The sequence below is a fragment of the Leucoraja erinacea genome, chromosome 3, assembly GCF_028641065.1.
Source record: "Leucoraja erinacea ecotype New England chromosome 3, Leri_hhj_1, whole genome shotgun sequence".
NCBI lineage: Eukaryota > Metazoa > Chordata > Chondrichthyes > Rajiformes > Rajidae > Leucoraja > Leucoraja erinaceus.
The window spans coordinates 1,316,286-1,338,060 of record NC_073379.1 but is presented as its reverse complement, the minus strand read 5'-3'; the positions used below and the strand labels follow the sequence as shown (position 1 = coordinate 1,338,060).

Sequence of the window (21,775 nt, the reverse complement as noted above, 5' to 3'; positions counted from 1 at the left end):
AAACCCCAGGAGATGCAGGACATCTGAAATAAGAAAAGTAAAGTGCTAGAAATGACAGATCAGGCCTCATCATCAGAAAACAAAACGGAGTTGGTGTTTGAAGTCAATGGACCGTCATCAGAACTGCCCAACTCGGAAGGGCCAGTTGGATGAAACTATCGATTCAATAACAGGTTGTCATATACGAGATAGACACAAAATGCTGGAGCAACTCAGCGGTACAGACAAGCAGCATCACTGGAGAGAAGGAATGGGTAACGTTTTTAGTCGAGACCTACTTCACACTGAGAGTCAGGGGAAAGGAGATGCTGATTCTCGGGTTTCTTGGAACAAGTTAAAGGACCAAAGACAGAGAAAAGTCGAAGATAAGAGAAAAAGCTGGAGTAACTTTGCGGGACCGCCAGCATTTTTCACCCATTCCTTCTCTCCACAGATGCTGTAGGTCTGTCCCGTTGAGTTACTCCAGCATTTCGTGACTATCATCGGTTTAAACCAGCATCTGTAGTTTCTTCCTACACAGAGAAAAGTCTCTGGTTTTATTTGAGATTTCCAACAGCTGTAATTAGGTGTTTTCCTTTTGCTTTTCGAATGCTGCGGATAATTTAACATCACAGGTGTGGGTGCAAATAAACTGCAGGGAGACGGTGAGAGGGCGGAGCTGGGTCTAGACTTGCCGCTGATGGTGGCGGAACGACGGGCACCGGAGAGGGCACAGAGTCCTGCAACGACTCGAGCAACATCCATACACACCTGAGCATCCGCCAGACGCCGTCCTCAGAGACACGACCCCGGCCCCAGAGACACGACCCCGGCCCCAGAGACACGACCCCGGCCCCAGACACGACCCCGGCCCCAGAGACACGACCCCGGCCCCAGAGACACAACTCCAGCTCCGGCCCCGGTTTAACACTAAACAACACACCCCCCTCGACAGGGTCCTCCCTTACCCCCCGGCGCCTGCTCACACGCCGTCTTTTAGCTGCCCAGAGTTTTGCCCGTGGTTATTCAGCGACCATATCAGCGGGAGCGAGGCCGTTGTTTCCCGGTAGAACGAAGATCAAGTGGATGGGAGTGAAGATTGTCGGGGGGTAGGATGTTTTGATGAGTTGGAGTGGTCAGGCGGGCCGGGCCGGGCCAGGCCGTGACGTAGAGGGAGAGGCGACTGGGAGTGAGGGAGGGCCCCGGGACCTGCGACTCGTGTCGGCGACATGGAGAATCGGCCGAATGTTCTGCTGACAGGTGGGAGCGCGGCCGCCCCCCCATATCACCCCCATCATCCCCCCCATCGCCCCCCCCCCATATCACCCCCATCACCCCCCCCCCCCATATATCACCCCCATCGCCCCCCCCCCCTATCATCCCCATCGCCCCCCCATCACCCCCCCCCCCCCCCCCCCCCATCCATCCCCCCATCGCCCATCACCCCCCCCCCCCCCATAATCATGTATTGTATTCTTGTATTCAAATTTTATTGTCGTTGCCTCACTTTGAGACAACGAAATGAATTTCCCGTACAGCAGTATCGTTAAAAAAAATCACAAGAAAAATAATAAAAATAAATAATAAAAATAAATAATAAAAATATAAAATCATCCCCCCCCGTACTTTAGTCATGGAGTGTGGAAACAGGCCCTTCGGCCCAACGTGCCCACACCGGACAACATCTCCCAGTTACACTAGTCCCACTTGCCTGCACTTGGTCCATATCCCTCCAAATGATGGGATAGTCCCAGCCTCAACTACCTCCTCTGGCAGCTTGTTCCATACACCCACTACCCTCCGTGTGAAAAAAGGTACCCCTCAGATTCCTGTTAACAGGGCTGCCAACATTGGGTGAGAGTTGGGAGTGAGAAATTGCGAGAGACCAAGCCGGTGGGAGCGTAGCAACGAGGGGAGTGTGCTGGGGTGGGGGGAAGAAGGTGTGGGGGAGAGGGAGAGGGTGTGGGGGGGAGGGGAGTGTCCTCCCTCCCATTGGTACGGAGCTTTTGCATTTTTCAGCTTGAAATTGTGCAGTCTGATGCATTCTGTAGCAAGTCTTTTAACCTACACTTGAATGCAATATTTATGCTTTATATTGGATTAGCTATGAATAAGGTTAGGCTAAATTACATTCCTAATTACATTCCAGAGTAGAGCCAGGCTCTGATCAACAGGTGCAGCACATGAATGATCTTAGTATATTCATGTATGGTAATCAGATTATAATCAAACACTTGGCCCATGTTGACCAACCTGGGTCTCACTGCACACCTGGTACTACGCATGACCCTGACTCCAGTTGCATACCTTCTCTCATTCCTGACCCTGAGTCCAGCCTTACACCTGGCCCCCCATTCTACCATGATCATAGCTGCTTAGGTTCCCAGTGCTGAACACTCCCATTGTCCCAGCTTTGACTGCACACCTTGACTCTGGATGCACACTTGACCTTGCTCCTAGCCCCTCTGCACTGACAATATATCTGGCCCACACATAAAGCCCCATATCTGACTCTATTACGTTCAAGTCCCCAGGTGCTTATCTAATGTGGTAATCTTTTATGGGGCACTTCACAGACCAAATTTTGTATAACAATTTTGTATAAAATTTGTTACATCCATTGGCTTCCTTGTTATCTAACATGCTAGTTACTTTGAGAAAGAAGTCGTCAATTGGTTGAACACAATTTCTCATCCATAAAATTATACCCACTCAGCTGTATGAGTATTCTACCATTTCCTTCATTTTCCTAAGAAACTTATACATACATACAAGTTATTTTCACCCCCAATACTTTCAGTATTTTGCTGTCTTCCTCTCAGCTGGAACATTTTCGAAATGTAAAGTCCAATAACTATATATTTAAGCAATATTATTCTATTAAATGTGATCTTGAGAGCACATAATATTTTATGTGGTATTCATAACACTACACAACTTTGTTTTGATTGTACCTACCAACATGCATACATTATTATATTACAGTTAATATGTACCGAGGGCAAATTTTTGTTCCAATGCTCCCCATTCCCAATTGCATATGGATTGAAGTGATTGAAATCCAAATGATGTTTCAATTGCATCAGAAAAATAAAACTTCCGGAATGGATGATATTCATTACATGATTGGTTGGAGTCAGTATCAGCAAAATTACTGTATTAAACTTTGAATCTTCAGATGTCCTGGTTCAATAATAATAATAACCTCCTCATACATTCCCCTGCAAGTATCTCTGTCACTCCTTTAAAGTATATCCCTTCTTTGAACAAGCTCTTAAACATTGCATCGGAATCAATTTCCATCTGATTACATTCCTTGAGGATGTTCATCTACGTGTTCAATTAATAATACAACGAGATTGGGGACATTTCTATTCAACCTGTCAAAGGAATTTGTGGATGTGTGGGGGGGGGGGGTTAGAAATAGTCAGTGAGGTAAACAAACATAATAGTTGAGTGGCAAATGACAATAGTGCTACCTTCCCAATATTTAACTGAAGGAAATAATGGGTTATCGGGGCTGTATGTTGTGACAGTCACACCTTGCATGTTATTTTAATATTACACATATTCCATCCCCCTGGATATTCCAAATTAATAGGTTTTGGCAACAAATTAAAAATCAGGCTAATTACAAATCAATAACATTAGCCAACTCCAAAACACGAAGCGCTGAGCATTGGGGTCCAGACACCATGGACAACTGGCCTCAGTTCCCCGCTCAAATCTGGCAGTGCTCTCTGTCTGAACCAGGGACCACGGAGTGTTTTTGAAAGTGGTGAGGCTGAGCGATCACTGATCACTGGCCTTGGGGGTACTTGGCGAGGGAGTGGAGCAACTGAGTGGGGTTGGGACTTTTCAAATTTGATGTATTAAAATCATGTTTTAGTGCATTGTAGAAGTATGATTTCAATGTTTTTGTTTAAAGTATTTTTAAGAGGTAACTTTTTAAGGGGTAACTTTTTCCACACAAAGGGTGGTGGGTGTATGGAACAAGCTGCCAGAGGCGGTAGTTGAGGCAGGGACTATCCCAACATTTAAGAAACAGTTAGACTGATACATGGATAGGACAGGTTTGGAAGTATATGGACCAAAAGCAATTAGTGTAGCTGGGACATGTTGGCGGATGTGGACAAGTTGCGCCGAAGGGCCTGTTTTCACACTGTATCACTCTATGACTACATTATACCTCCACCATGCATGAATGCTTCAAAATCAAGTGGTCTAGTTTTATTGCCATATACTCAAGCATAGAAACATAGAAAATAGGTGCAGGAATATGCCATTCGGCTCTTCGAGCCAGCACTGCCATTCAATATGTCATGGCTGTTCATCTAAAATCAGTACCTCTTTCCTGTTTTTCCCCATATCCCTTGATTTCGCTAGCCCCGAAAGTTAAATGTAACTCTCTGTTGAAAAGATCCAATGAATTGGCCTCCACTGCCTTCTGTGGCAGAGAATTCCACAGATTCACAATTTTCTGGATGAAGAAAGTTTGTCCTCATCTCAGTCTTAAATGGCCTACCCCTTATTCTTAAACTGTATGACCCCTGATTCTGAACTCCCCCAACATCGGAAACATTTTTCATTCAGTTACAGTAAGTGAGAATCTAGCAGGAAAGCAGGATGCTTTCTCCAACCACCCCCATTTGAAGGCCACTATCTTCCACCATTTCTACCCAGTGCTTGGTACTTACTTCCAGCAGCCACTGGTTGTCCTCCAGGATGCACCGAGCCGCAGTCTGATCCATGCCGGTCACCTTGGCGAATTCGGCACAGAGACTTTCACGGCAGCAGCGCAACGCCTCCGACGGCCCGGGACTCTTGCACCGAGGCTGCTCCATGGCCGGAGCTGCAGCGAGCGACTCGCCAGCCCCGCAGACACTCGCCAGCCCGGCAAACACTCGCCAGCCTGGCAAACACTGGCCAGAACCTGCTCCCCGTCCGCATCTGTCCCCGCCACTGCTTCTGCTTCCATCCCTCCTTCAGCCCCAGCTCTCCAACACCCACAGCCCATGCAGTTGATATGAGTTTTGAAATTTTCGTTGATCACAGAATTTCTCATGGCAGAGCGTGAGAAATTTGTGATCAGTGTGAAAGCGAGAGAATTTGGCTAAATGCGTGATTCTCACACTCAATGTGTGAGAGTTGGCAGCCCTGTGTTAAATCGTTTTCCCCTTCACCTTGAACCTATGTCCTCTGATCCTTGATTCCCAAACACTGGGCAAGAGTCTCTGTGAATCAACCCAATCTATGCCTCATGATAATCATGAAGCAAAAAATATCATGTTTTTCTCAAGTTTATTGACAATGCAAAGAAAAACTGTAATCAAACTGCTTGTTCAAAACTGAAGCAAATAAAGGCAAACAGAAGAACTAACCTTGGAGGTGAGAGAGAGAGAGAGAGAGAGAAAGAGAAAGAGGGAGAGAGAGAAAACAAAACACATAAACTTTACAAAAACTAACAAAATCATACATAAATAAACTTTTCATAAACTAACAAAAATAAACAAAAACATAGCTAATTTAAAAAAATTCATATAATATCCCTAAATGATGGGTAAAAATTACTAAATAACGTGGGTGAATGAGGGACTGTACCTGTACGGCAGGAAGCACAGACAGAACTGATGGAGACCGTGCATGTGTCTGTACTCGAGTGAGTCGCTTAATGATACACAAATCCATCACGTACAGCTCCTGTCCACTGACCACTTTTGCACTGGCGCCGTATAGACGTCGCTAAATATGACGTTGTAGTGGGACGCGAAGCGGTTCGGCGAAGAACGAGGCGGGACACGGAGTTTGTCCAAACCAATGATTCTTTAATACTATTCTAACGACTCCCTACAAACCACCCCGGTGCGCCAGCGATCCCAACTTTATATACTCCCCAGGGGAGCCCGTGACCAGCCCATAACCTCCACCTCCCGTCACCGAGACACGTGACCCCCTTCAGAGCCGAAGGTTTGTACTGCATGTGGCTCACCAACAGGGGCCGCCACGATGTCGTTAAATATGCTAAATTGACATCGCTAAATATGCTGTGCCTGTATAATAAAATTACAGATATGAAATTAAACACAAAAAATGACCCAAAAATGCATTTACATATATGATTAGCCTATTTCTCACTATTTCTCCCGGAACCCCTAGTGCCCTCTCGCGGAACCCTAGTGTTCCGGGGAACCCCGGTTGAGAAACGCTGGTCTACTCTATCTATATCTCTCATAATGTTATATATTTCTATCAGGTCTCCCCTCAACTTCCACACTCCATCTGCTTCCACCACCACAACTGGCAGTGTGTTCCAGGCACTCACCTGGTATGGTACCTTAACAACATGGTTAACATTCTGAAAATTGACACCATGCTGAAGGAAACATTAGCACATATGAGACAATGATTTTGGTGATAGTCTTCAGATAGATAAGTCATGGGAACATTTAAGTGGAAGGATGTTTCTGAGACTCAGGGAGAACAGAAACCATGGAGATGGTAGTTAAGAGGAGGACACAAGGAACTGCAGATGTTGGAATCTTGAGCAAAACAAAGATGAAGTCAACGGGCCAGATAACGTCTTGTTCAGATTGAAGAAGGGTCCTGTCTTGAAATGCCGTCTGTCTGTTGCCTCCACAGATGTTGATTGATCCATTGAGTTCCTCTAGTGCTCTGTGAGATGAAAATTTAAATGTCCAGGACCCAAAGTGACTTAAAAAAACAGTGATTTATGTTAAACACATTACTACGTAGCGCTATTAATATATTAATGTTAACTGGGGCGGCACAGTGGTGCAACAGGTAGAGTTGCTGCCTCACGGTGCCAAAGGTCTGAGTTTGTTCCTGACCTCGGGTGCTGTGTGTTTGGAGTTTGCACGCGTGTTTCCTCTGTGTACTGCGGTTTCCTCCCATATCCCAAAGATGAGTGAGCTTGTTGGTTAGTTGGCCGCTGTAAATTGTATGTTGGGAGTGGATGAGAAAGTGGGATAATATAGAACTGTTGTGAACGGTTGAATATTGGTCAATGTAGACTCAGTGGGCTGAAGGGCCTGTTTCCATGCTGTCTCTCTAAACTAACCTAAGCGAAACTGAGAGATTTTTCTGTGCAATTGTCATATAATTTCAGGCATGCAGAATTTACAACACCACAAAGTGCTTTAATCTGCAGACATGTTGCAGTGTTTCACCAGTATGCATTTGTAATTGTCATACTAGGAATGTCGTTTTTGGGTGCGTTGTCTTTTTTGTTCAAAGCAGGTTTGATGGTGACTCATTCGTATTAGAACCAAGGTTGGAGTTGACAGGACATTAGTGTGCGATTAATTAGCATAAGGTGGAGCCATGGTGTGAAGATTGCAGGCAAAACATTGGGTTAGAAGATAAATTCCCAATTTCTGTTCAGTGCCTTTGTTTTACAGCTGTTAAATTGGTCCTTCTGCTCCTTTCCAAATGTGCTTCTGCCGGCTTTTTGTGGAGTAAATTCAGTATCTGCACACTGCATGGTACTTGTCTTTTCTCAGTGTATCTATAATTCTTCCATCAATAACATCAATGTATATTGCCTGTCCTCTACCTCTTTGGTAAGCAAAAATCGGGCCCTTCTTAAGACATCACTGTGGTGGACCAAATCATGAACAATGACAAGATGGAGTAAAGGAAGGAGATGGGGAACTTAGTGACATGGTGCCAGGACAATAACTTCCCCCTTAATATCAGCAATATGAAGGAGCTAGTTATTAACTTCAGGAAGCATGCCCCAATCACCCTCAATGGTGCAGAAATGAAAATGGTTGAGGGTTTCAAGTTCCTTGGCATTAATATTACCAATGATATGTCATGGACCAACCACATTAATGTGACCACCAAGAGCAGAATAAGGAAATTCTGCATGTCTCCAGTGATTCTTACAGATTTCTACAGATGCCCCCATATAAAGCATACTGGATGGTTGTATTACACTTTGGTTTCAGAACAGATTTGCCCAAGACCATCAAGAAATTGCAGTGAATAATTTAACCTATTAACATTCCTTTTGTCCTTACAGCTGATAACCCAGTCTAATTTTGTGCCATCTGCAAACTTGGAAGTATTGCACTGAATTTTCATTTAAGGCTTTAATATAAATAGTGTTGAGCTGAAAGCACAGTACTGAACCTTGTGGCATATTGTCATGAACTGACTTACAGTTAGATGAAGATCAAGTTATTCCTACTCAGACATTCCATCATTCCTTTATAGATGCCAATATGTTATTGCCAAACCATGCAAGCCCTTGTTTATTGTGACAGCCTTTCTGCAGATCGAGAGATAAACTACATCCACTACATCCTCCTTAACTACTTTGCTAGTTACATCATTAAAAACCTTGCTTTCTGTTACACTATCTCGATTCGTTAATCATACTATCTAATGGTTCAGCATTTTGTCAATACAGGTGCACAACCTTTTATCCGAAAGCCTTGGGACCAGACACTTGTCGGATTTCGGACATTTTCGGATTTCCGAATGGAAGATTTTTAGCGTAGATTAGGTAGGTAGCGCGGGCGGCTTGAAAAGTCTGGAGCAGCTGCCTCCTCCCCGGAGACCGGGAGAATCATTGCATAAATGTTAGTCAGTTAGTTTGGAGGGATTTTATGTGGTGGTGGTGGAGTAGGGGTGAAGGGGGAAACTTTAATTCTTAGTCCCCTACCTGGTCGGCGACTCCCAACCTCGCGGAGCTGGGGGCTCCGTCCAGCCTCGGGCGGCGCCGGTTGGAGCTCCGACCCCGGCAACTCTACCCCTGGCTGCGCGGGCTCCAAATCCAGCGACGCTCCGCGAATGTTGGGGAGTCGGCGGCCACAGCGCTCCGGAGCTTGCCGCACGGCGACCCGGTAAGGCATTGCCCGCTTCCCGCTGGTATCCCAGCGCTGCGACGCCGCCGACTCCCAACATACTCGGAGCCGGCCGCGGCCACGGGCCGCGCTGGATTTGGAGCGCCTCGCAGCCAGGGGTAGAGTTGCCGGGGGTCGGATCTACAACCGGCGCCGCCCGCAGCCCCACCGGCCACAGCGCTGCGGAGCTTACTGCACGGCGACCCGGTAAGGCATTGACCGCTCCCCGCCTCTCCGACCAGGTAGGGGACTAAGAATTAAAGTTTACCCCTTCACCCCCCCCCCCCCCCCCCCCTTCACATAAAAGCCCTCCAAACTAACTGACTAACATTTAAGCAATGATTTACAGATGTTTAAGCGTCTCCCGGTCTCCGGAGAGGAGGCAGCCGCTACAGTAGTACAGACCTGGGTTGACCGTGGGTCGTTTCGGGTCAAGTTTGGCGCCAAACGCGAGCTTTGGTGCGCAGACGACATCCTGGAAAAAATGGCCGGTTTTCGGAGTTTTTCGGTTTCCGGAACACCGGATAAAAGGTTGTGCTCCTGTAACTGACATCAAGCTAATTGATATTTGTTTTTCGATTTTCTCCCATATTCATATTATGTTTGGTACTTTCCAAGTTGCAGGAAATATTTCAGAATCTACTGAATTTTTATAGACCAACACAAAAACATTAACTAGATCAGTTAACATTAGTATCTTGGGGAACATGATATTAGTTCAAGTGCAAATGTAACATATTAAAATATATTTAATTTCAATTCTTTATCTTTTAGTGCAAGTAATTATTTTGAGATTCTCAAGTTATTGAACCTTTCTGCATGATTTCTGCTTCATTAATTGTGCCTTCATCATGAAGACATTTAATATTTGACTATTGTTTCAACCATTTATTCTTCATTATAATTCTTATGTCTTTATAGCATTTACTGTTGGTAATCTTTATTTAAGTAAGTTGTGGAAACTCATAAGGTTTTTTTTCCCTGCTAACATTCTGAAATTCTACCTTCTATCTTTTTTTTGACAACCCGTTACTTCCTTTGAAAAAAAACATCTTTTGCAGTGGTTTAGTGGTTTTGGAAGAGATAGTGGCAGGATCTGAGAAGTAACCACAAATAAAATGTCAAGCAGCATAAGATGATGAAGAAATAGATAAAGGGAAAATAAATGAATGAATTAATAATTTTATTGGTCAAGTATTCACATACAAGTACTTTGCCTTGGTTGTGAAAATGAGGGTAGTCTTAATAAGGAGCACAATTGCCATGTTTATTTTTGATAAATCGTGTTTGACAAATTTGCCCACATTTGTTGAGTATGTAACATGGAAAGTTGATGGAGGGGCAACTGTATTTAGATTTCAGAAAAGCAGTTGACAAACTGCTCCATATTAAGCTGGTGCATAAATTATACGTGCATGGTGTCGGAGTAAGTGTGTAATGGCAAATTTCCGACTCTTCCAGTGTCCAATTTTCCGTTGCCATTACTACACAGGTATGTAGGAGTGATCTTACGCAGACCAAATAGAACAGATTTTCCAGTCGTTATTTCCAGTTTAATTGGTTCTTTATTGAAGTAGTTGTACAAACAAACAGATGAACGTACCAGGCTTTCCTTATTCTGCATACAAGTTGTAGCTAGCCATTCTTCCCGGTCTGGTGAACAGTATGATCTCCCTCCCTGTGCCTGGTCTGCCACTCCCTGTCCACTATGCCCATATATATACACGCCCCTCTGTGCATCTAATGACCGCCCCCCAAGTGTCCAAAATAATATTGCAAGATATATCTAGACAAAATGATATAATATGCCAACAGTAGCTAGCCTTAACATAAATGGCTCCTACAAAGTGTGTTAAAATGGATTGGAAACTGCCTGCATTATAGGAAAACGTTTGAATAAATGGGCTCATTTCAGATTGGAACAAGGTAACTAGTGGAGTTAATACTTGGTCTGTTGTTGGCCAATATATATAATGACCCAGAGAGTGGTGGTGTTATTCTGGCAGGATTCTTATACCAGTGGTATTCTGCAGGGACGTGTGGAAAGACCTCTGTTGTTTGTGATATACATATACATATATATATATATATATAGGTTACACAAAAAAAAGCTGGAGAAACTCAGCGGGTGCAGCAGCATCTATGGAGCGAAGGAAATAGGCAACGTTTCGGGCCGAAACTCTTCTTCAGACTGATCGGGGGCGGGGGTGGGTGGGGACAAGAAAGGGAAAAGGAGGAGTAGCCAGAAGGCTGGGGGATGGGAGGAGACAGCAGGGGGCTAAGGAAGGGGAGGAGACAGCAAGGACTAACAAAATTGGGAGAATTCGATGTTCATGCCCCTGGGGTGCAGACTCCCCAAACGGAATATGAGGTGCTGTTCCTCCAATTTCCGGTGCTGCTCGCTGTGGCCATGGAGGAGACCCAGGACAGAGAGGTCGGAGGCGGAGTGGGAGGGGGAGTTGAAGTGCTGAGCCACCGGGAGGTCAGCTTGGTTATTGCGGACCGAGCGGAGGTGTTCGGCGAAACGATCGCCCAACCTCCGCTTGGTCTCACCGATATAGATCTGCTGACATCTAGAGCAGCGGACGCAATAGATGAGGTTGGAAGAGATGCAGGTAAACCTCTGTCGCACCTGGAACGATTGCTTGGGTCCTTGAACGGAGTCGAGGGGGGAGGTAAAGGGACAAGTGTTGCATCTCTTGCGGTTGCAAGGGAAAGTGCCTGGGGAGGGGGTGGACCGAGAGGGAAGGGAAGAATTGACAAGGGAGTTATGGAGGGAGCAGTCTTTGCGGAAGGCAGATATGGGGGGAGATGGGAAGATGTGGCGAGTTGTGGGGTCACGTTGGAGGTGGCGAAACTGACGGAGGATTACTTTTTGTATGTGACGGCTGGTGGGGTGAAAGGTGAGGACTAGGGGGACTCGGCCCTTGTTGCGAGTGCGGGGATGGGGAGAGAGAGCAGTGTTGCGGGGTATGGAAGAGACCCTGGTGCAAGCCTCATTTATGGTGGAGGAGGTGACAAGGGAGTTATGGAGGGAGTTATGTTAAACACTATATATATATATATATATATATATATATATATATATATATATATATATATATATATATATATAAATGATTTGGACACAAATGTAGATGGGCTGGTTAGTAACTTTGCAGACAACACCAACATTGGTGGAGTTGCGGACAGTGAGGAAGGCTGTCAAAGGATACAGCGGGAATTAGATATGGGCAGAGAAATGGCAGAGGGAGTTTAACCTGAGCAAGTGTGACATGTTGCGCTTTGGGAGGTCGAATGTAAGGATACGGTATACAGTTGATGTGCAGAGGGATCTTAGGGTTCAGGTCCATAGTTCCCTGAAAGTTGCACACGTCAATAGAGTTGTAAAGAAAATGTACGGAATGCCTGTCTTCATTGGTCAAGGCGTTGAATACAAGAGTGAGGAAGATGTTACAGTTAAATAAAGCTTTGGTTAGGCCGCATTTGGAGTATTGTGTGCAGTGTTGATCGCCCCATTACAGGAAGGATGTGGAGATTTTAGAGAAGAGGCATTTGAAATTGAGGTGTGTTGAAATTTCTTTTGGAGAGGATAGGGAATCTCTGGAATTCCCTGCCCAGGCAGGTGGTGGAAACTGACAATGAAATACTGTCAATATTTTTCAAAGACAGAAGAGTGTGTGACTTGGAGGAAAACCTGCAGGTGATGGTGTCCCCAAGTGCCTGCTATATTTGTCAGTAGAGAAAGCAGGTTTGGGAAAAGCCCCTCAAGTAATTGGTGTCCATTTTATATATGGTGTACATTGTAACCGTTTTATATCAGTGTTGAAAGGAATGAACATTTGGGATGGTTGATGTGATATCAGTTAATTTGACAGCTTTGCTCTGGTTAGTGTTGAATTTCTTTAAATTTGTGATGCAGCACCCGTTCAGGTAGCTGGGGAGTATTTCATCATGCTCCTAACATGCGTGAGTGAAGTCACATGCAACATGATAAACAGCCTCTGCTTTGCTCTTGTAGCCACGTTATTTACAAAGCTGGTCCTGTTGTGTTTCGGATCATTGAATGTTGAGGGTACAAAGTTAACGTTTCTCATGTTGGTGATGGTCATGGCCCAGTACTTTCAGGTGTAAACATTACCTGTTGCTTATCAACCCATGCCTGCATATTGACTCAGTCTTGCTTGCAGTAAGGGCTGTTTCATTCGGTGAGGATTTTTAATGGCTAAAGCATTATGGTTCCACTCAAAGGTGCATCTGTAGCATTTGGGAGATCAAGATGGGTAACAATTTGGGAAAGTGACACACTGGTCAACCTGAGGAGCACCTTCAGCAACAGACTGGTTCCACCAAGATGCAGCACAGAACGCCACCGGGGATCCTTTTTCCCTGTGGCTATCAAACTGTACAACTCCTCTAGACTGACAACCACCCTCCCACCCACCCACCCACCCCCAATCTTTGCACATTCTGAATCCTGGACTTCCCATTCATCACTTTAATTTCATGTATATTGCTGTGTTTTATGACTTTTGGCGGACCAATTTCACTCCTGGGATAAATAAAGTTATAACGTATCGTAAGTGACCACCGCAGGTAAAAGTGAGTGGGGTAAATGCATTAGGTGGTGAGATTGAGTAAACAGAAATATGATTGAATCTATTTTTTTAAATCAACCCTTTCATGTAGATTAATCTTTGCTTTTGTGGAAACTCCATTCATTTAGTTACATAAACACAGTAAATAGTATTTCTTAAGGAATATATTTGCTAATGCTCAATTTACGCAGGCACGTTTTAACAAAAGTTCACAACAGTGTTTATCTGTGTCGTGTTGGCAGGTACTCCAGGTGTTGGCAAAACCACCCTTGGTAAAGAGTTAGCTGGAAGAACTGGACTGACATATGTGAATGTGGGAGAACTGGCAAAAGAAGGTGAACATAGCTTTACATACTGTGTGAAAATATTAACCTGCAAATTACTGGAACAGATTTTTTAATGACCAGAGCATTTTATAACTAAGTTATCTGAATTTGGTATGCTTCATTTATTATGACATCTGATGGTAAACAGTTCTAAAAATCTAAACCTCTGATGAGGATTGGTAATCCTTAAAAACTGATGTTTTTAAAAAGGGATTGATATTGCAGAATATATACTTCCAATCTTGTTAAGCAAAATTTTGTATTTCATCTTTCAACTCATTTTTAGGAAATAAAGCTGTGTTCGAGAATATTGTTTATCATAAATGAATTTAGCTCTTTTAAAATGTTTGCTCTGCACTTAATTTTCAAACGTTGCAGAAAAGACTAAGAGCATCTGGACAGATTGCTTTTGATGTTTGTGTTTTAAAAAGTGACATATGTTTTTTTAAATATATAGAAAAGCCTATTTACTTACAGTAAGATGTCTGAAATCTGTAATTTCAGGATGCTGAATGGTAATTTAAGCACACAGTGATGAAATGTTGGTTCTGAAAAACGCAATTAATGCTGCAAGTGGATGTCTAATTTATTTCAGTTTATCTGATTGAATTCCTTATTTAAACTTAGTGGTTGTGTTCAAGTCAATGGATAAATGTATTACATTTCGATTAAAAGGTTTGTGGAAAGTGATAATCGTTGCTTCAGATGAATGTGTAGCATTTTTCCTAATTTTAAGTATTGTATCATGTATCAGTGCATGAATAATATTTGTGAATTTTTCTACAGTTTCTCTCAGAATTGATGTTTCTGATCAATATATTTCTAATATTTTTTGCAAAGGTCAACTATATGACGGTTATGATGAAGAATACTCATGTCCTATTCTGGATGAAGATGGGGTCAGTATTGTAGTACAACCATGCTATAACCCAAAATGAATTGATTTATTTTTAATGCATTGAATTCTTTCACTTCCATTTATTTTGTATTCATGGATTGATTTCTTCAATCAAAAAAAGTCAGTTTTTTTGAAATTCCAAATTCTAATCTAGGACCCAAGACAGTTGAAATTCTTTCCACATGGATATGGATAGGCGACATGGATATGGATAGGTGACATTTCGGGTTGAGACCCATCTTCAGATGATTGTAGAAGGGAGGAGAAAGCTGAAAAAGAATTGAGGTTGGGACAAAGCCTGGAAAATAACAGGTTGACTGACAGATTGTTGTACCAGTTTGCCTCCTTTTCATCTCCAGTTTTTGTCTCCTCATCTGCCAATGACCCCCCCCCCCCCCCTTCAGTTGTATCCACCTGTTATTCACCAGGCGTTGTCCTGCTTTCATCTCTCTTCTAGTTTTTCCCACGCTACTACAGTTCAAAGAAGGAGCTCAACCTGAATCGTCTCGTACCCATGTCCTCCCGAGATACTATCTGACTGCTGAGTTACTCTAGCACTTTGTTTTCATTTTGTAAAAGAGCATTTGCAATTCATAATCATAATCATATTTTATTAGCCGAGTATGTTTTGCAACATACGAGGAATTTGATTTGCCATACAGTCATACCAATAAAAAGCAACAAGACACGCAAATTACATTTTAACATAAACATCCACCACAGCAACTCCTTCACATTCCTCACTGTGATGGAAGGCGAAAAAAAAGTTCAATCTCTTTGCTTCTTTGTGCTCTCGGGGGCCTTGAGTCTTCCATTGACGGGACGATCGTCGGTCCCTCCGCATCGGGGTGATCAAGCTCCCGCATTGGGGGGGGTCTCAGCTGCCTGCGCCGGGCTATCGGACCCCGGGTTGGGGCTGGCTGAACCTCATGCGACTCTGGAGTTTCCCGACATCAGTCTCTACCCGAGACGGCGAGTTCTTCGATGGTGAAATCCGCAGGCCGCGGTTGGAGCGTCGATACCAGGCAAGGGATTGCAGGCTCCAATGGTAATGCCCCGTCCCACTTAGGAAACCTGAACGGAGGTTTTTGTCAGTCTCTCCCTACCTGCTTCCACTACCTACAACCTCTGGCAACCACCTGCAACCTCCGGGAAAACGCACGGAAACCTTGGGTGGGGCGCAAATTCTCCAGAGGTTTCCGTTCAGGTTTCCTAAGTGGGACAGGGGCATAAGTCCACGAACGACCCTGCGGTGCGGCTCAAAGTCAGTCTCGAGCAAGGCCACCAACTCCATGATGTTAGGCTGCGGAGCGACAGGTGATATGATCCGGAAAACAATCACACCTCCGACAGGATAAGAGACTGAAAAAAGGTTTCCCCCACCCCCCACATAAAACAAACCAGAGAACATTAACACGTACTTTTTAAAACTCACTAAAAATAATATAAAAGACAAAAAGTCAGACAGACTCGGCGAGGCTGCATTGCTGATAGCGCCACCCGGTGCAATTCCTTGTGAATCCACACGTCAACTGCCCTTCGCTTTTCATTCTGCTCCATCGCTTCTACCTGCCTTAAAATGTAAAGTCTTCACAAAAATAACAGCTAATGTCTCTAGTTTGAAGCTGAATTGAGGTTGTGACAATTCTGCTCTGCTTGTACTGGACTCGGGCTAATGCATTTATTCATTAATCCATTTAACTTTTTTTCAATGAACCAGTGTATAGACTGGGTTTCATTAGAACGCGATCGCAAATAGTGGTGAACTGGTGATGATCTTCTTGTTTGTATTTTGAGAGATTTTGTGCATGTAATCCACCATTTTATTCTGACAAATTTTTCTCCAAATGGAATTTGCTCTGCAGGTGATTGATGAACTTGAGGAGAAGATGAGTGAAGGTGGAGCAATTGTCGATTACCATGGGTGTGACTTCTTTCCAGAGCGCTGGTTCCACATTATCTTTGTCCTTCGAACAGATAATTCAATTTTGTATGACCGATTAGAAAGCAGGTAATTGTTATGTTCATTCATCTAAAATAAAGTATTCCTAAAATAGCTTGGCGTTCATGTACTATTTCCCCTAGTTACTCATTTGTTGAGTTGTTCTTTGGGAGGTGGCAGAGAAAGGTGAGGCAAGTGCCTTGGTAGTGCGTATTGTTTTCAAGGCTATAATTTCTTGTTTATACTCTAATAATTGACTAGTACAATGCATACGACAACAGAGTTGACCCCAGTTTTGCTTTGACTTCATACCGTCAGAAACACCTTTGTGGGTATTAATTAGAAGAAAGTATCCAACTTCACTTGTCCTATTTCTATTGCAAAATCCCTGTCAATTAAACCATTTATCAAATTAAGATTAGTTTTACTTGGCATAGATATGGACATCATTCTAGATTGTAAACCAATATCTCCACAATTACTACTCATGTTGTTCCAATTAGGCAAGTAGAATATTTACTTCACATGTTTCTACTGTCCCACTGGATTATGAATCTTGAACACACCATATCCAAGTGGTTCAGTTGAGTGATTCTATGTTAAATATACAGCCCATCAATTTGCCTTTGTTTTAGTCAAGCAAAAATGTAGTATTCCAGGATTTTTTGTGTGATCTTTACATTCGCAAGATAGAAACATCGAACAATGCAGCACAGGAACAGGCTCTTCGACCCACAACGTTCATGCCGACATGATGGACATAAACTAATCTCCTTTCCACGATTCATATCCCTCCTTTCCATACATATGCCCATCTAAAAACCTCTTAATGCCACAATTGTATATTTGTCTCCATCATTCACCCCTGGCAATGAGTTCCAAGCACCCACCACTCGCTGTGTTAATGTAAAAAAAATTTAACCTCACACATCTATGTTAAACTTTGCTGCTTTCACCTTAAAACTGTGTGCTCTAATCTTTGATATTTCTACCCTAGAGAAAAAAGATGCAGACTGTCCCCCCTAGCTCAGCCTCTCATAATTTGGGGGAGGACAAAGAAGCCGGCGTACTTTGTAACATTGTCAGCGCTGTAGATAGCCGCTATTTGTATACCTTGGGTATGCGAGCAAAGAATTTCACTGAGCCTTGTCACAATAGACAAAAGACAATAGGCGCAGTAGTAGGCAATTCGGCCCTTCGAGCCAGCATCACCATTCAATGTGATCATGGCTGATCATCCACAATCAGTACCCTGTTCCTGCCTTCTCCCCATATCCCTTGACTCAGCTATCTTTAAGAGCTCTATCTAACTCTCTCTTTAAAGCATCCAGAGAATCGGCCTCCACTGCCTTCTAAGGCAGAGAATTCCACAGACTCAGAACTCTCTGGGTGAAAACGTTTATCCTCATCTCCATTCTAAATGGCCCCCCCTTATTCTTAAACTGTGGCCCCTGGTTCTGCACTCCCCCAACATCGGGAACTTGTTTCCTGCCTCAAATATGTACAATCCCTTAATAATCTTATATGTTTCAATAAGATGCCCTCTCATCCTTCTAAATTCCAGTGTATACAAGCCCAGTCGCTCCATTCTTTCAACATGTGACAGTCCAGCCATCCTGGGATTAACCTCGTGAACCTACGCTGCACTCCCTCATCAGCAAGAATGTCCTTCCTCAAATTTAGAGACCAAAACTGCACACACATGTGACAATAAAGTATTCCATTCCATAATTTTATATAGGTGAATCGGATAAGATCCTTTTCTCCTCTCCGCTCGCCTTACAATCCATTTCCAGTCCTCCCCCTACCCTTTCCTCTCCCCCTCGTCCTTCTTACCCACACATGTTATCCACCAGACTCCCTCTCCTCAAATTCATTTATCCCTCACCTCTCTCCGAAGATTCCCAACATCATTCATAGCCTATCTGATTCCAGCACTGGTATCTTTTGTTTTCCCACTTATCAACTTCCTAACTCTCCACTCTCTCCTTCCCCCCCCCCCCCCCCCCCACCACCGACTGGCCCCCCTCTCGCCAACTGCCCCATACCTCTGTACAGGCTATCTTCCCTCTACACTCTCAGCCATGGTGCAGCTATTCAACACGAAGCATCACCAATTTCTCACACTCCCCCACCCCCTGCAACCCAGATACTAGTCAATCCTCCAGTATATTGTCTGTTGCTCCAGATTCCATCTGCAGTCTCTTGTGTTTCAAGCCCATTATCATTTGAAAAACATAATGGTTAAATTCCTTAATTTAGGGATTAAAAAAACATCTGATAATGGAAATAATTTGTTTAACTTTATTGTTTTTAATTTTCCCATAAAAGTATATTGTTGCGAACTATCCCATTATTGAAACAATGTATATAGAGCATTCTAGAAGTCATTTTTTCAAAACTCTCAAATGTTTTCTTTTTTCTTGTTGCTTATAACTTTTTATAACTTCTATACCATTAAAGTAACAAATCAAGCTACATAGCTCAAAACGTCTTTTTTTGATTGTAGTCATCACTTAATTTGTGTTCATTATTCAGGGGATACAGTGGAAAGAAACTTCAGGACAACATACAGTGTGAGATTTTCCAGACCATATATGAGGAGGCTGTGGAATCTTATCGAAAGGAGATTGTGTATCAGTTGCCCAGCAACACGCCTGAGGACCTGGAAGGAAACTTAGACCAAATTGTACAGTGGGTCGAACAGTGGATGAAAGATAACAATTAAACGCTGCCAATTATGGAAGGTTTTGCGCTGAGAAGCTGGGTTGCTGGCACAAATTGAAACTTATATGCTGAGATAGCTATTTGTATTGGGCTGTCTGTTTATAAAATTGTGAAAAGGCACTGGTAATTTAAGCAGTGGAAAACACAAAGAACATGCAGGCTATATGAAAATTAATTATTTGTTAAATATTTGGGGACGGAATTGTATGATAATCACTGCAGATATTTTGCTCTTAAACCAAGATATGTACGTCTACCAATATGAGAACGTGACCGTTCATTTAAATTTAATTTGTTTTCGTTTAAGACGTTTAAGCCAAAATATCTTACTAGTTCTTTGGAAAAGAAAGTTAAAATTATAACTCAAATCATAGTGTGTATTATATATTTTTTTGTAATTTAACCTTTGAAATGTAATTGGGTTATTTCTTAATGAATAAAATAAAAAGGGGTGTCACTTTGGGCATTCTTCACTGAAACTGTTGTTACATGAACCAAATATTCTTATGCATTATGCAAATTGTGCTTCAGTTTATTCCATTTATTCAACTGGCAACTATAAATATTTACAACTAAGCAACAGAAGTGTGAACATTTTAATCTGAAATTCGAATTATCATGACAAATTGAATTTTTTTTGACGTAAAGATGCAGAGAATACAATTAATAGGCTTAAATCTGCACCTTTCTCTACAATGTCTGATCCCTCCCCCACACCCTCCTCCAAATTCCTGGCTCCCTATATCAGACATAATTCTCAACCATAAAATGTGTTGGAAGAAAACAGAAGGGACCAATGCTTGACAAATTAAATTGTAATTTCTTCCTGTATTAAGGGCTTTATATTCTAGCAGCTAGATAGGAAACTGACAACAATGAAGCAACAGGGAGATGTGTAGAGTTTGCCTTTGTCAAGATTATCAGTTAGTTACTGCATGCCTCCACTATTTCCATCTATTGTTCAGGATATGTTTTTTATTGACCCTTCAGGTGTCCGTGGAGCTATGTTTTGCATGAGATGTATAAAAGTTTCCAATCCAAGAACGCTTTGCATTTTCGTTCAGCAATTACAGGTACTTCTGGTTATTTTCGTCAAACCAGACCTGGTGTACTGTATTGTCATTAGTGGTGCTTTTAATTATATGAATTTTGGAATAGTCTGGGATCATTGAACACTATGACTCCTGTTCGAGTCAAAGGGTGATACAGTGTGGAAACAAGCTCTTCGACCCAACTTGGCCACACTGGCCAACATGTCAAGTCAAGTCAAGTGAGTTTATTGTCATATGCCCCTGATAGGATAATGAAAGTCTTCCTTTGCTTCAGCACACAAGATGTCCCAGCTACACTAGTTCCACCTGCCCGCGTTTGGTCCATATCCCTCCAAATCTGTCCTATCCAAGTACCTGTATAACTGTTTCTTAAATGTTAGGATAGCCCTGCCTCAACTATCTGGCAGCTTATTCCATACACCCACCACCCTTTGTGTGACAGAGTTACCCTTCAGATATTTATTAAATCTTTTCACCTTAAACCTATATCTTCTGGTCCTCGATTCATCTGGGCAAAAGACTGTGCTTCTACCTGATCTATTCCTCTCATGATTTTATACACCTCAATAAGAGGTCACCCCTCATCCTCCTACGCTCTGAGGAATAGAGTCCCAGCCTACTCAACCTCTCCCTAAAGCCCAGACCCTCTAGCCCTGGCCCATCCTTGTAAATCTTCTTTGTACCCTTTCCAGTTTGACACCATCTTTTCTGTAACATGGTGCCCAGAACTGAACACAGTACTCTAAATGCGGCCTCATCAATGTCTTATACTACTGCAACATAACCTCCCAGCTTCTATACTCAATACTCTGACTGATAAAGGCCAATGTGCGAAACACCTTTTTAACCACCCTATCTACCTGCGACTCCACCTTCAAGGATCTATGCACCTGCACTTCTCGATCCCTCTGCTTTTCAACACTCCCCAGAGCCCTACCATTCAGTGTGTAGGTCCTGCCCATGTTAGACTTACCAAAATGCAACACCTCACATTTCTCTGTATCAAATTCCATCAACCATTCCTCAGCCCACCTGGCCAATCAATCAAGGTCCTGCTGCAATTTTTCACAACCATCTTCACTATCTGTAAGGATGAAAGGGGAAAGGTTTAAATGTATATGTAGGCAAGTTTTTTTTCTCTCCACACAGAGAATGGCAGATGGGATTAGTTTGGCATTATGTTCTGCATGGGCTTTCTGGGCTGAAGGGCCTGTGTTGTACTGTTCCATGTGCATATCAAGGGTGAGTACAATAAATACTTTAAAACTTACAGATTCTAAGATAGACACAAAAAGCTGGAGTAACTCAGCAGGACAGGCAGCATCTCTGGAGAGAAGGAATGGGTGACGTTTCGGGTCGAGACCATTCTTCTAAACTGCGGAG

General features: G+C 43.1%; 2 protein-coding genes across 3 annotated transcripts in view; one reads left to right on the top strand and one right to left on the bottom strand.

Moving 5' to 3' along the window:
* Positions 1-877, bottom strand: part of rad17 (RAD17 checkpoint clamp loader component) — a 39,799-nt gene extending 38,922 nt beyond the window's left edge. Inside the window, exon 1 of one of the 2 annotated variants that reach the window (XM_055631241.1) lies at positions 751-877. The gene's annotated coding sequence lies outside the window, so the exon portion shown is untranslated. The remainder of the gene's footprint in view (positions 1-750) is intronic. The other variant, XM_055631247.1, reaches the window with a different exon arrangement.
* Positions 878-1,087: 210 nt separating this feature from the next.
* Positions 1,088-19,819, top strand: ak6 (adenylate kinase 6). Its single transcript, XM_055631231.1, has 5 exons — positions 1,088-1,239; positions 13,690-13,782; positions 14,614-14,672; positions 16,537-16,682; positions 19,152-19,819. Exons 1-5 carry the CDS (start codon positions 1,209-1,211, stop codon positions 19,339-19,341), a joined length of 519 nt encoding a protein of 172 aa, XP_055487206.1. The 5' UTR covers positions 1,088-1,208; the 3' UTR covers positions 19,342-19,819.
* Positions 19,820-21,775: the final 1,956 nt, after the last annotated feature.

What these genes read in the sequence shown, in the direction of transcription:
- ak6 (XM_055631231.1), top strand. Translation starts at nt 1,209, where the DNA reads ATGGAGAATCGGCCGAATGTTCTGCTGACAG. An exon ending in GGGAGAACTGGCAAAAGAAG is followed by an intron (nt 13,783 to 14,613) that starts GTGAACATAGCT and finishes TTTTTTGCAAAG; the next exon opens with GTCAACTATATGACGGTTAT. An exon ending in CTATTCTGGATGAAGATGGG is followed by an intron (nt 14,673 to 16,536) that starts GTCAGTATTGTA and finishes TTTGCTCTGCAG; the next exon opens with GTGATTGATGAACTTGAGGA.